The sequence below is a fragment of the Oncorhynchus clarkii genome, chromosome 10, assembly GCF_045791955.1.
Source record: "Oncorhynchus clarkii lewisi isolate Uvic-CL-2024 chromosome 10, UVic_Ocla_1.0, whole genome shotgun sequence".
NCBI classification, from domain to species: domain Eukaryota; kingdom Metazoa; phylum Chordata; class Actinopteri; order Salmoniformes; family Salmonidae; genus Oncorhynchus; species Oncorhynchus clarkii.
In genome coordinates, this window is record NC_092156.1 from 63,982,024 (window position 1) to 63,994,922 (window position 12,899).

The following is a 12,899-nucleotide window of genomic DNA, read 5'->3' on the forward strand; positions in this document are numbered from 1 at the left end:
TGTACTCTGTGCTCCCAAGTCAATAGTAAAACAACAATAGGTTATATTTCTAGTTAAACGGAATGTTTAGTTGGAGATACGTTTGTTCATTGTTTGCCTTTGTCTTACTTAAAATTGATTTAAGACGTCAGATGCCTCTTTCCCTAGTGAAAGAACGTGAGGGTGGACCAAGGTGTGAATAAGTTTACACACACACGCACGCGCACACACACACACACACACGCGCACACACACACACACACACACACACACACACACACACACACACACACACACACACACACACACACACACACACACACACACACACACACACACACACACACACACACACACACACACACACACACACACACACACACACACACAGTGTCTATTGTTTCTGGTAGGAAACAGACAATGCATTGCGTGTTATCTCTAGAACCATTGACAACTAACACATGAAAGGAGTCTAATACAATAGTCTTGTTCAGGCTTTCTCTGGTGTTTGAGTTTCCTGAATAAATCAAGGGGAAAATGGCCGCTTCCTACAAGGAATTGAATTCTACCTCTTCAACTGATACTTTGTTGAGGAAGCAGTGCTCGGGAGAGAGATGGTCCATGTCTAGAGGACCAGAGTTGAGCACCACCCGCTGTACGGGCGGTACACTATAGATTCCAATATATGAACGACTCTAAGGTTCCACTTTAACCTGATAGAAAGGTCAAGCTCTTTCTCTCTTTGTTTCTGGATCATGTCAATTACAGAGGAGCTGAGGTCGTATTGTCAGTTAACTGTTGGCGACACAGGAGTAAAAGATGGAACTGCTGTTCCATCCCGTTATCTGCTCTGCCTTGTTTATTAAGTCATGACATCTGATATCAAATCAAAGGCTTGAACCGGTGTCCTTGGAGGGTATCAGAGTCCAACAAGCATTCCCTGGACTGAATAATACAGCCAGTATGTTTACAATCTGTCAATTGTCTACGAACTGCAAAGCATGTCCCCTTTCAGTTCAACCCTCTTCCTTGTTGTTTGGGTGAAATGTTTGCAAACAGCGCATGGCTCATCTTCGAAGACAAGATGAACTAGACAAATCAAATCAAATCAAATCAAATCAAATCAAATTTTATTTGTCACATACACATGGTTAGCAGATGTTAATGCGAGTGTAGCGAAATGCTTGTGCTTCTAGTTCCGACAATCAACATCAAATCAACATATTATTAAGTAACCTTCTCTGGAAACAACTCAACTAGGGAAAACATAATGGTTCATGTCTTTGTTGAATTTTCCAATCCTGTCAACGTGTTTTAAAACACTCAACATCCCACAAGCTTTAAGGCAAACATATGAGTCATGTGTATTTATAATTTATCATGTTCTCCAAGCCAAGCATTTAAGAGACGTGTTCTCTGTAAATTAGAGTCAAGAACCTTACATATCCATGGTTGTCAGCACAGAATAAAATGTAATGTCTATTTAATAATCCCAGCTCGGTCTTTGATAATAAACTATGATGAATTACCCAGATAGAGTCTGTCCGAAATTAAAAAAACATTTATCCTCCCCTTTTTTTTTTTTAACTTTCGCTTTTTGACACCTTGAAGGGAGACGAATGTGAGGGAGGGAGGTTTTCTCTTTCTTTCTCTCTCTTTTTTGGTTATCATCGGGGGTGATCAGTCATGACTCATGAGGGTCACTGGGCATGTTTCCTGGAATGTTCCAGGCAGCAGTATCACTTTTCATCGGCGACTCCTGTACACTCTGTTAGACAGTGCTCATGTTTTCACACTTTGCAAACTCGTATCCCCCAAGGAGTGGCTGGGTGGAGGGAGGGTTACGTGAGAGGGGGAGGCACGGCTGCACGATGAAACATTCTCGCTGCTCCCGGGCCGCGTTTAACACCCTGCTCGGCTTACTGAGTAAGCAGCCTGTCAATTGTTTGGCCGGTGAGGGACGACCGGGTGCTGAAGGTGTCCTAGACGATTCGGATACAGATGTCTTCCAGGGGTTGGTTGTACTGTTGAAGGAGAACAGGTCATTAGCTATAGTAGCGCCTCCCTACCCGTTCAGACAGTATTGGCCTGCCACTCCACTGTGTAGACACCCCGAAGGCGTAACCGATACGTGTTGGTGTATTTTAATGTCTTAGCCCGTACGTTAAAGGATTTTTTCATTGTTCACTCCGCACCTACTTGTGGTTATCATTTTAATTTTTTTCATTTCAATACTGGTCTGTGGTTTGATACAACTGTTAAAGGCAGCGCAATACAAAGGGATTCTCAGCATTGAATGAGAATTATGTTTTGGAATGAATCGTAAAACTAACACAGTCAGTAGGTTGAGCTGATTCATGGCAGGTCATGGCAGATCAACAAGTACAGGAGCCTACTAAGGCCTGGTTTGCAGTCCGTGAATGAATGAGTGGCTGATTGTTCAAAGAGATTACATACGGTGTGGCAGGTAGCCTAGCGGTTAAGAGCGTTGGGCCAGTAACTGAAACGTTGCTGGTTCAAATCCTCGAGCCAATTAGGTGAAACATCTGTCGATGTGCCGTTGAGCAAGGTACTTAACCCTAGCTGCTCCAGTAAGTCACTCTGGATAAGACTTTATGTAAAATGCATATCACCTGATTCCACTGCATCTTTGTTGGCCGACAGGAAATGCTTTACCAATGCAATTAAAATGGTTTAATCCAAAAGACCAGCACACAGCAGAACCCAAACTATATCAACCAATGAAAAGGCTCAATATGGCTAAACAAGCATTTATTGCACTTTCTAGGGAGTTAGTGACATGTCTATGTCCGTGAGCCAAAACCATCACCATGAGATTCCTTTCTAAACACTCTTCCTCCTCCTAACAAATAACAATAAGATCTAAGTCAATTCATCAGATCATAATATTGTCTCCGACTGAGTTGACTCTGGTAACACAGTTCCTTGTGAACCCTGTCTGTATCATTCACCACACTATTGTGGGAGGTCTCCTCAAACCAAACAACCTTCATGTCTTCTCCCCAGTCCTTAATGTGTGATAACTGTACCAGTACATCAGTCCTTATATGGTCTCTCTGTTCTTTCCATCCAGGAGCCGTCGGAGCCAGACCTTGAGCAGCAGCTGCGCTCCGTGGCCAGTGTTGAGGAACTGATGAGGATAGTGTACCCTAACTACTACAGCGTGCTCAGTTGCCGGTCGAAGCGGGGCGCACGTTTCCCCCTGAGAGGGGAACACACAGCCACGGAAACGCGGTCGCGCAGCGAACTGCCGGCGTACGCTGGTGCTCCCTTCAACCCTGACACACTGAAAAGTAAGTGTTTGTTTTCAGGAGATGCTTTTTCTGTCACTGTGTGGCCTGTCTAGATTTGTTGGGTGTTGACCAACTGACCTTGTAGGATAGTAGCACTTGACTAGAACAAACAATTAGATCAGTGCTTAGTTTTAGCAAACAAATTTATATCACCTAAAAAAGAAAAGACATTTGATTGGCCACTTACCTTGACTGACGTCAATACAGGAAGTGCAATACAATACATGGTTTGTCGAATGATGATGTCATTTTAATGCTCTGGTCTTCCTGTCTGATTCTCTCAACGTGCATCCAACAGGTATTGAGTCAGAGTGGAAAAAGACCCAGTGCATGCCACGAGAAGTTTGTTTAGATGTGGGGAAAGAGTTTGGGGCGGCTACAAACACCTTCTATAAACCACCCTGCGTGTCTGTCTACAGATGTGGGGGCTGCTGCAACAGCGAGGCGCATCAGTGTTTGAACATCAGCACCTCCTACATCAGCAAGACGGTGAGTTACACACAGCCTGGGGGACCGCAAGAGGGAGGGGTGGACTGTGGTGTGTGTGTGGGTGGGGGTGTGTGTGCGTGCGTGTGTGTGTGTGTGTGTGTGTGCGAGTGTGCGTGTGTGTGTTGGCTAGTATGTTGGAGTGGGGTTCTTAAACAGCGGCGGTACTCAACTTCAGTCCTCACAGGCCACAGTATCGTCAGGTTTGCTTTGTCCCCAGGGGCTTAATCGATCAATCAAAGTCATTGATTGACCACAGATCACTCACAGATCATCATTTTACTAGTTGAACGGCAAGACCTGAAAACCGTTAGACACACAGGCCCCTGAGGACTGGAGTTGGGTTAAAGCCTTGCTTCATATGATTTAGAAATGGTTTAGTTGATTTGCATGAAAATGCCAAAACAACGCATCGTTTTTACTGAGTGTGATCTGTGGAAATTCCAATGACGTATTGGATGTACTCTGATGTGCTTATAGCTTCTTTAAAGCCTGCGCTTAGTTTTTCTCTACTAGACTGAGGGCAGTAAGGGGTTCATTCTCAGTGTCCCACCTTGATTCAGGGGGTAAACGGCAGGCAGTCTTCCGCGAGGTTGTGTGTGTTGGAGTTATTAGCGGCTAGGCCTCTTTTAATTGTCCACTTATTTTGGGTGGGCTGACCCCAGCCTGGCTGTTCTGAGTCTGTGTGATTTAAAGCATGACACGCTCACAGTCAGGGGTTTGAGTTTGAGTCCTCCTGGTCAAGGCCATAACATTTCAACTGTTGTTAGACTGCTAATGTTGCTATGGAGACTTACCACAGCCTCTGTAGGTGTAGCTCAATGACCTACGTGACTTAATCCTGGTCACCTAAGGGCTTTTCCTATAATATTTTCTGCCCTAACACATTTTTTTTGTATAGTATTAACATGGACCATCAATATATTTGAATCTCTATTTTAGGGGATCAGAAAAAAATACCGTAATAGTTGAGCAATTGTTTTCGTGCAAATCAACAGTGTAGTGTTTTTTATGACCAGTGAACTAGACTCATAAGGCCCTGAGATGTGATCTGCTGTGGGGTGGGGTGGGGGGGGTGGGGGGTTCTGCTCTGTGTGGTACAGTAACTGATGTCTCTGTTTATGCTGTGTTTGCGTCAGAGAATAAGTATGTGTCAACATTCAAGGAGACACTGGGGGAGCATAGATGTTAGATTAGGACCCGTCTGTACAATTCAGTTGAGTGCTGGTGTGCCCTGATCTATGCAGATAAAACATATGTTCTCCATCCAAAGGGTTCTATATTTCTACATAGCTCTCATTAGCAAGACGCAGAGCACCAAGAATGAAATTGAAACCTGCAGTTCAATAACACAGCTAAGTAATATAGCCTACATGTGTTTGGTAACGTAACTACTTGTTAAACATTGGTGGTTGGATACAAACTAAGTTTGATTGGATTCAGATTGAAAATTTAAGCATGTATTTTCCATGCTATTCTGTCCATACAGATTTGATTGATTTCAAGCCCAACTACAGCTCCCATGACTCTTTGATAGGCTTACTTGGAGACTCATAGCTAAACCACTGACTCATGTTACTACTGGGTATCCCCAGAGAAAGGCTAGCTTGTTGTGTCTACTCCCCCTGACATCACCCACAACCTTTGGATTATCTGTCGGTCTGTAGCCAGGCAGGCTGGTCTGTGGCCAGGCGGGTTAGTCTGTAGCCAGGCGGGTTTGTCTGTAGCCAGACGGGTTTGTCTGTAGCCAGACGGGTTTGTCTGTAGCCAGACGGGTTTGTCTGTAGCCAGGCGGGTTTGTCTGTAGCCAGGCGGATTTGTCTGTGGACAGGTGGGTTTGTCTGTAGCCAGACGGGTTTGTCTGTAGCCAGGCGGATTTGTCTGTGGACAGGTGGGTTGGTCTATAGGCCTACTGTTTGATTTCCACTACCAGAACTAATGGCCAATCAAAAGTCTCTCTAGATACCTCAAATTTTATGTCCACCTTATTTTATGCCCACCAACTCATGTGTATGACAGGTCCGTCAGTCAGACAGATTAACTCGCTGAATAGTTAAGATGAACTTAATTAATAAACAGTTTACCTGACTTTTACTTTACGCGACCTGCAGTATCATGGCGCCAACAGAGATGGTCTCCTCGCTTCAGGTCCTTAGGAAACTATGCAGTAAATCGTTTTTTATGTATTATTTCTTACATAAAAAAGAAAATCTCAAGCGTGATGTTGTACCCACTGTGACTATTAGCATTCGCACAAAACTGAAAGCGCAAACCACCGCATTAAATCATGGCAAGGCGACTGGAAACGTGACCGAATACAAACAGTGCAGCTATTCCCTCTACAAGGCAATCAAACAAGCAAAGCGTCAGTATAGAGACAAAGTAGAGTCGCAATTCAACGGCTCAGACACGAGATGTATGTGGCAGGGTCTACAGTCAATCACGGATTACAAAAAGAAAACCAGCCTCGTCGCGGACAATGACGTCTTGCTCCCAGACAAATTAAACAACTTCTTTGCTCGCTTTGAGGACAATACAGTGCCACTGACATGGCCCACTACCAAAGCCTGTGGGCTCTCCTTCACTGTGGCCAACGTGAGTAAAACATTTAAACATGTTAACCCTCGCAAGGCTGCAAGCCCAGACGGCATCCCTAGCCGCACCCTCAGACCAGCTAGCTGGTGTGTTTACGGACATATACAATCAATCCCTATCCCAATCTGCTGTGCCCACATGCTCCAGGATGGCCACCATTGTTCCTGTTCCCAAGAAAGCTAAGGTAACTGAACTAAATGACTATCGCCCTGAAGCACTCACTTCTGTCATCATGAAGTGCTTTGAGAGACTAGTCAAGGATCATCATATCACCTCCACCATACCTGACACCCTAGATCCACTCCAATTTACTTACCGCCCCAATAGTTCCACAGACGACGCAATCGCCATCAGACTGCACACTGCCTTATCCCATCTGGACAAGAGGAATACCTATGTAAGAATGCTGTTCATTGACTACAGCTCAGCATTTAACACCATAGTACCCTCCAAACTCATCATTAAGCCCAAGACCCTGGGTCTCGACCCCGCCATGTGCAACTGGGTCCTGGACTTTCTGACGGGCCACCCCCAGATGGTGAGGGTAGGAAACAACATCTCCAGCCTGGTAATCCTCAATACTGGGGCCCCACAACGGTGCATGCTCAGCCCTCTCCTGTACTCCCTGTTCACCCATGACTGCGTAGCAATGCACGCTTCCAACTCAATCATCAAGTTTGCAGACGACACTACAGTGGTAGGCTTGATTACCAACAACGACGAGACGGCCTACAGGAAGAGGTGAGGGCCCTTGTAGTGTGATGTCAGGAAAATAACCTCTCACTCAACGTTAACAAAACAAAGGAAATGATTGTGGACTTCAGGAAACAGCAGAGGGAGCACCCCCCCATCCACATTGACAGGACAGTAGTAGAGAAGGTGGAAAGTTTCAAGTTCCTCAGTGTACACATCACAGACAAACTGAAATGGTCCACCCATACAGACAGTGTGGTGAAGAAGGTGCAACAGCGCCCTTCAACCTCAGGAGGCTGAAGAAATTTGGCTTGTCACCGAAAACACTTTTACAGATGTACAATCGATAGCATCCTGTCCTGTCGGGCTGTATCACCTCCTGTTATGGCAACTGCTCCGCCCACAACCGCAAGGCTCTCCAGAGGGTAGTGCGGTCTGCACAACGCAATACCGAGGGCAAACTACCTGCCCTCCAGGACACCTACACCACCCGATGTCACAGGAAGGCCAAAAAGATCATCAAGGACAACAACCACCTAAGCCACTGCCTGTTCATCCCGCTGTCATCTATAAGGCGAGGTCAGTACAGGTGCATCAAAGCTGGGACAGAGAGACTGAAAAACAGCTTCGATCTCAAGACCATCAGACTGTTAAACAGCCATCATTAACATAGAGGGGCTGCCAACATACAGACTCAAATCTCTTGCCACTTTTATAAATGTAATTAATGGAAATTAATAAATGTATCACTAGTCACTTTAAACAACGCCACTTTAATAATGTCTACATATCCTACATTATCCATCTCATATGTATATACTGTATTCTATAACATCTACTGTATCTTGCCTATGCCGCACGGTCATCGCTCCTACATATGTACAGTTGGAAGTTTACAGAAGTTTACATACACTTAGGTTGGAGTCATTAAAACTTGTTTTCAACCACTCCACAAATTTCTTGTTCACAAACTATAGTTTTGGCAAGTCGGTTAGGACATCTACTTTGTGTATGACACAAGTCATTTTTCCAACAATTGATTACAGACAGATTATTTCACTTATAATTCACTGTATCACAATTCCAGTGGGTCAGAGGTTTACATACACTAAGTTGACTATGACTTTAAACAGCTTGGAAAATTCCAGTAAATTATGTCATGGCTTTAGAAGCTTCTGATAGGCTAATTGACATCATTTGAGTCAATTGGAGGTGTACCTGTGGATGTATTTCAAGGCCTAGCTTCAAACTCAGTGCCTCTTTGCTTGACATCATGGGAAAATCAAAAGAAATCATTCAAGACCTCAGAAAATAAAATGTAGACGTCCACAAGCCTGGTTCATCCTTGGGAGCAATTTCCAAACGCCTGAAGGTACCATGTTCACCTATACAAACAATAGTACGCAAGTATAAACACCATGGGACCAAGCAGCCATCATACCGCTCAGGAAGGAGACGCGTTCTGTCTCCTAGAGATGAAAGTACTTTGGTGTGAAAAGTGCAAATCAATCCCAGAACAACAGCAAAGGACCTTGTGAAGATGCTGGAGGAAACAGGTACAAAAGTATCTACATCCACAGTAAAACAAGTCCTATATCGACATAACCTGAAAGGCAACTCAGCAAGGAAGAAGCCACTGCTCCAAAACCGCCATAAAAAAAGCCAGACTACGGTTTGCAACTGCACATGGGGACAAAGATCGTACTTTTTGGAGAAATGTCCTCTGGTCTGATGAAACCAAAATAGAACTGGCCATAATGATCATCGTTATGTTTGGAGGAAAAAGGGGGAGGCTTGCAAGCTGAAGAACACCATCCCAACTGTGAAGCACGGGAGTGGCAGCATCATGTTGTGGGGGTGCTTTGCTGCAGGAGGGACTGGTGCACTTCACAAATAGATACCATCATGAGGAAAATAATTAGCTGGATATATTGAAGCAACATCTCAAGACATCAGTCAGGAAGTTAAAGCTTGGTCACAAATGGGTCTTCCAAATGGACAATGACCCGATGCATACTTCCAAAGTTGTGACAAAATGGCTTAAGGTTAAGGACAACAAAGTCAAAGTATTGGGGTGGCCATCACAAAGCCCTGACACCCTTCCTATATTTTTTGTGGGCAAAACTTTAAAAGCGTGTACTTGTTAGATATTACTGCATTGTCGTACTGGAAGCAAAAGCATTTCGCTACACTCGCATTAACATCTGCTAACCATGTGTATGTGACCAATAACATTTTATTTTATTTTATTTGAGCATCGCTAGTTGATTTTACGGATAGTTGATCTTAAGCATTTCTTTCCTCTGCCCTCAATTAAGTATTCTGTGGGTACAGTGGGAGTGTTCTTTAAGACAGCTCTTGGGTAGTGCTCACTTTCTTTCCCTAGATGTGAGTCCATTGTTAGGTACAGTACATCAAGACGCCTTAAGGAATTTCTCTCATGTACGTTGCCAGCCTAACGAGGGGTTAGTGTGTTGTCTTTAGAGCGGTGGGGGGGTGTGTGTGATGCAGTGTAAGTGCATAAGCATGGCTGTAAGGAACCGGGTGTGGATGGGAAGGAGGGGCAGGTAGGGGAAGGTAGGGAAGCACCCCTCCCGGTCACCAGGGAGGACTTTCTGGGGCGACGTTAGGGCATGGGGGTCAGATCATCCCGTCATTACAGTATTTTTGGTATTTCTGGGTATTCCCCTCACGTATAAACCATTCCCAACCTCATCAATGTATTGGGATAAGGGTTGCAGTATTTATTGCGGGGGCATTTGTCAGGTTTTACCACTTTCTTAAAAGGAAGCTGGAATGGCCTCCGCCAAAGCCCATGCCAAGGTGCTGAGACTAATCAGACTGGGCTGCCTTGGTAACATGTCTGCCAGGTGGAGGATCGGGGCGATTGCTTAGGTCAGTTTTAATCATCCAAAAGGACTATAGTCCTCATTGAGTGGCCTGTTATTTTTTTTGAGTGAATGTGGACTGACTTGAAACGTTGAAGGGAAGAAAAGTCTGGATTCAAGTCACAGAGACGTTTGTTTGCTATTCATGCTTTGGGGGCCAATGGCCATTCAGAGACTCACTCTCAATCGCTGCTTGAGTCTACTCTATTCCTCCCTATGCGGCCCTTGGACTGAGTAACCTCAATGAATAGTGTTTCATTGATCAAGGCGTGATACAGAAAGCTCCTGCCGACACTCATAAAAACAAGCTCTCTTACCTCATTCCCTCTTTCATGGCTGCTATCCCATGCACTTCAATGTTGTCTGTAGTTGTGATTAGAGAGTTTATACACAGTGTGGTTGTGTGTCAGGGGTCTGCGAATTTAGAGTTGCACAACATGCCCCAAATCTTAGCCTCACTTATCTGGTTGTTTTTAGATTTAATCTTCAACCCTCAAATGGTTCTGACTAGAATGCTGCAAAGAAACTGTGGCAAAAGGTTGATCATCAAGTTTGGTTGCGCTGTGACATCAACTAGACAAATACAGGTTCTACAAAGTACTATTATCTCTGTCAGTTGCTTGATAATTGTTTGTTTTTTCTCTCATAAATGTCTGAAAACCACTATTCATTGTAGGTTTCACCATTATGGTGACTGAAGAAAACTGTCTAAAAGTCCTATCTGTTACTTGACTCATTTTCTCTCTCTGTTTCTCCTAGCTGTTTGAAATCACAGTTTCCAGCAGTACAAATAACAACCTAGTGACTATCAGCTTTGCCAACCACACCGTGTGCAATTGTCTGTCCAAACTGGATGCCTACAGACAAGTACACTCCATCATACGACGATCTCTACCAGAGTAAGTGTTCCTTTTCTTAATCCAGTCTTCTAACTTAGCTATGTTGATCTGCTCCTACCCCTGTAGGAGTTAGGGGTAATAGTGATAGTATGAGAGGTTCTGTAAAGTATCTTCTTATATAGGCCTCTTCTAATGTCTTTTTCTGGATTCCTAATCCAGTCTATGCCTTGTGTTTTTACATCCAGTACATTGGGTCCGTTGAATTAACTGCTAAAAGTGTTCTAGCAGATATCTGTCACAGGGACTTTTCCAAATGCCCAGAAAGTGAGAAGGAGGCATTGTCCACCACAGGACAGGAAATACACTTCAAGAACAGTTTGCAAGATGTTGCAGATGTATTTAAGCTTGCAAAGAGCTCGTTCCCGCACCAAGAAACTTAGGATAGCGTCTCCGCTGTCAGCATGCTAACCAAAGGTCCCCAGTTCCAACAAACTCGCTCAGTTTTTCCAGTCAGTTCCTGGATTCTGGTTCTCTTTATTAGGAGTATATGTGGTGAAAGGGTTGTGTGTGTTTTGGATACAGTGGGAGGTTGCCTTATGTTGTACAGCATCAGTATTTTCCCTTGAACGGATATAGAGGTTCATATTGGCCAATTTAGTGTGGACACCTATTGTTCCTGTGCTGTGAAGGCTTCCTGTCAGTGTGTTGATATAAGAGGTGCTACTACAGGAAATCCCAGCAGTGAACCGTGATTAACTTTCCATTTAGGCAGGGCAGTGCACTGTGGAGCATTATGGACTGAGTCCATAGTCACTACGTGGAATGAGGACAGTTTAAAGGATTGCGTTTCTGTCACCAGACCTGAAATCACTTTTACATAATTAGAGTTAGTGTAATTTCCTCCATCATACACACACCTGTGCAGCACCCACTTGGTTGATGTAAAAATGAGATGTTTCTACTCCTGCAGTAAACGTCCAGAAGCATAACTTAACCTGCCTCACCTTATGAAAACTGCAGTATATCGTGAGCAAGAGGTTACACGGGAGATGTATCTACAGACAGCTCCTCGTCTTGTCTGTCTGCTGTGTTTACGTCAGAGGAGCAGAGGAGTGTAGACTTGGCCCCGGACCCGAACACCTAGCCCGGCCCCCAGTCTCACGCCCCCACATGTACTGTACATTAAGCCGTGTTTACATACAGTCGTTTTCTGGTAGCGGTGGGAGAGTTAACTGTTGTTTGGCTAAATCAGAACAAGTCGGGAGACAATATTGTTTCCAGAGCCTCCACCAGACTTAGAGCAGTCCTTCTTCTACAGTAGGGTACATGTATCTAGAGGTTTTCCACCAAGCAGTAGCAATAGTAGTAGTAGTAGCAGTAGAAGCAGTAGTAGGAGCAGTAGTAGTAGTAGCAGTAGTAGTAGCAGTAGCAGTAGTAGTAGTAGTAGTAGCAGTAGTAGTAGCAGTAGCAGTAGTAGTAGCAGTAGTAGTAGTAGTAGTAGTAGTAGTAGTAGTAGCAGTAGCAGTAGCAGCAGTAGTAGCAGTAGCAGTAGTAGAAGCAATAGTAGTAACAGTAGCAGTAGCACTAGTATTATCAGTAGTAATAGCAGTAGCAGTAGTTGTAGCAGTAGCACTAGTAGTATCAGTAGTAGTAGCAGTAGCAGTAGCAGTAGTAGAAGCAGTAGCAGTAGAAGTAGCAGCAGTTGTAGCAGTAGCATTAGTATTAGCAGTATCACTAGTAGTAGCAGTAGCAGTAGTAGTAGCAGTAGCAGTAACACTAGCAGTAGCACTAGTAGTAGCAGTAGCACTAGTAATATCAGTAGTAATAGCAGTAGCAGTAGTAGTAGCAGTAGTAGAAGCAGTAGCAGTATTAGTAGCAGTAGCCCTAGCAGTGGCACTACTAGTAGCAGTAGCACTACTAGTATCAGTAGTAATAGCAGTAGTAGTAGTAGTAGCAGTAGCAGTAGTAGTAGCAGTAGTAATAGCAGTAGCAGTGGCAGTAGTAGTAGTAGAAGCAGTAGCAGTAGTAGTAGCTGTAGTACTAGTAGTAGCAGTAGCACTAACAGTAGCAGTAGCACTTACAGTAGCAGTAACAGTGGTGATATA

The 12,899-nt window shown here is 44.3% G+C and overlaps 1 protein-coding gene across 1 annotated transcript in view; it reads left to right on the forward strand.

The window, feature by feature from the left end:
- The window catches only part of LOC139419710 (vascular endothelial growth factor C-like), a 49,376-nt gene that overhangs the window by 19,116 nt on the left and 17,361 nt on the right, over positions 1-12,899 (forward strand). Inside the window, exons 2-4 of the mRNA XM_071169695.1 lie at positions 3,074-3,293; positions 3,592-3,782; positions 10,715-10,854. Coding sequence (XP_071025796.1) covers positions 3,074-3,293; positions 3,592-3,782; positions 10,715-10,854 — 551 coding nt within the window. The remainder of the gene's footprint in view (positions 1-3,073; positions 3,294-3,591; positions 3,783-10,714; positions 10,855-12,899) is intronic.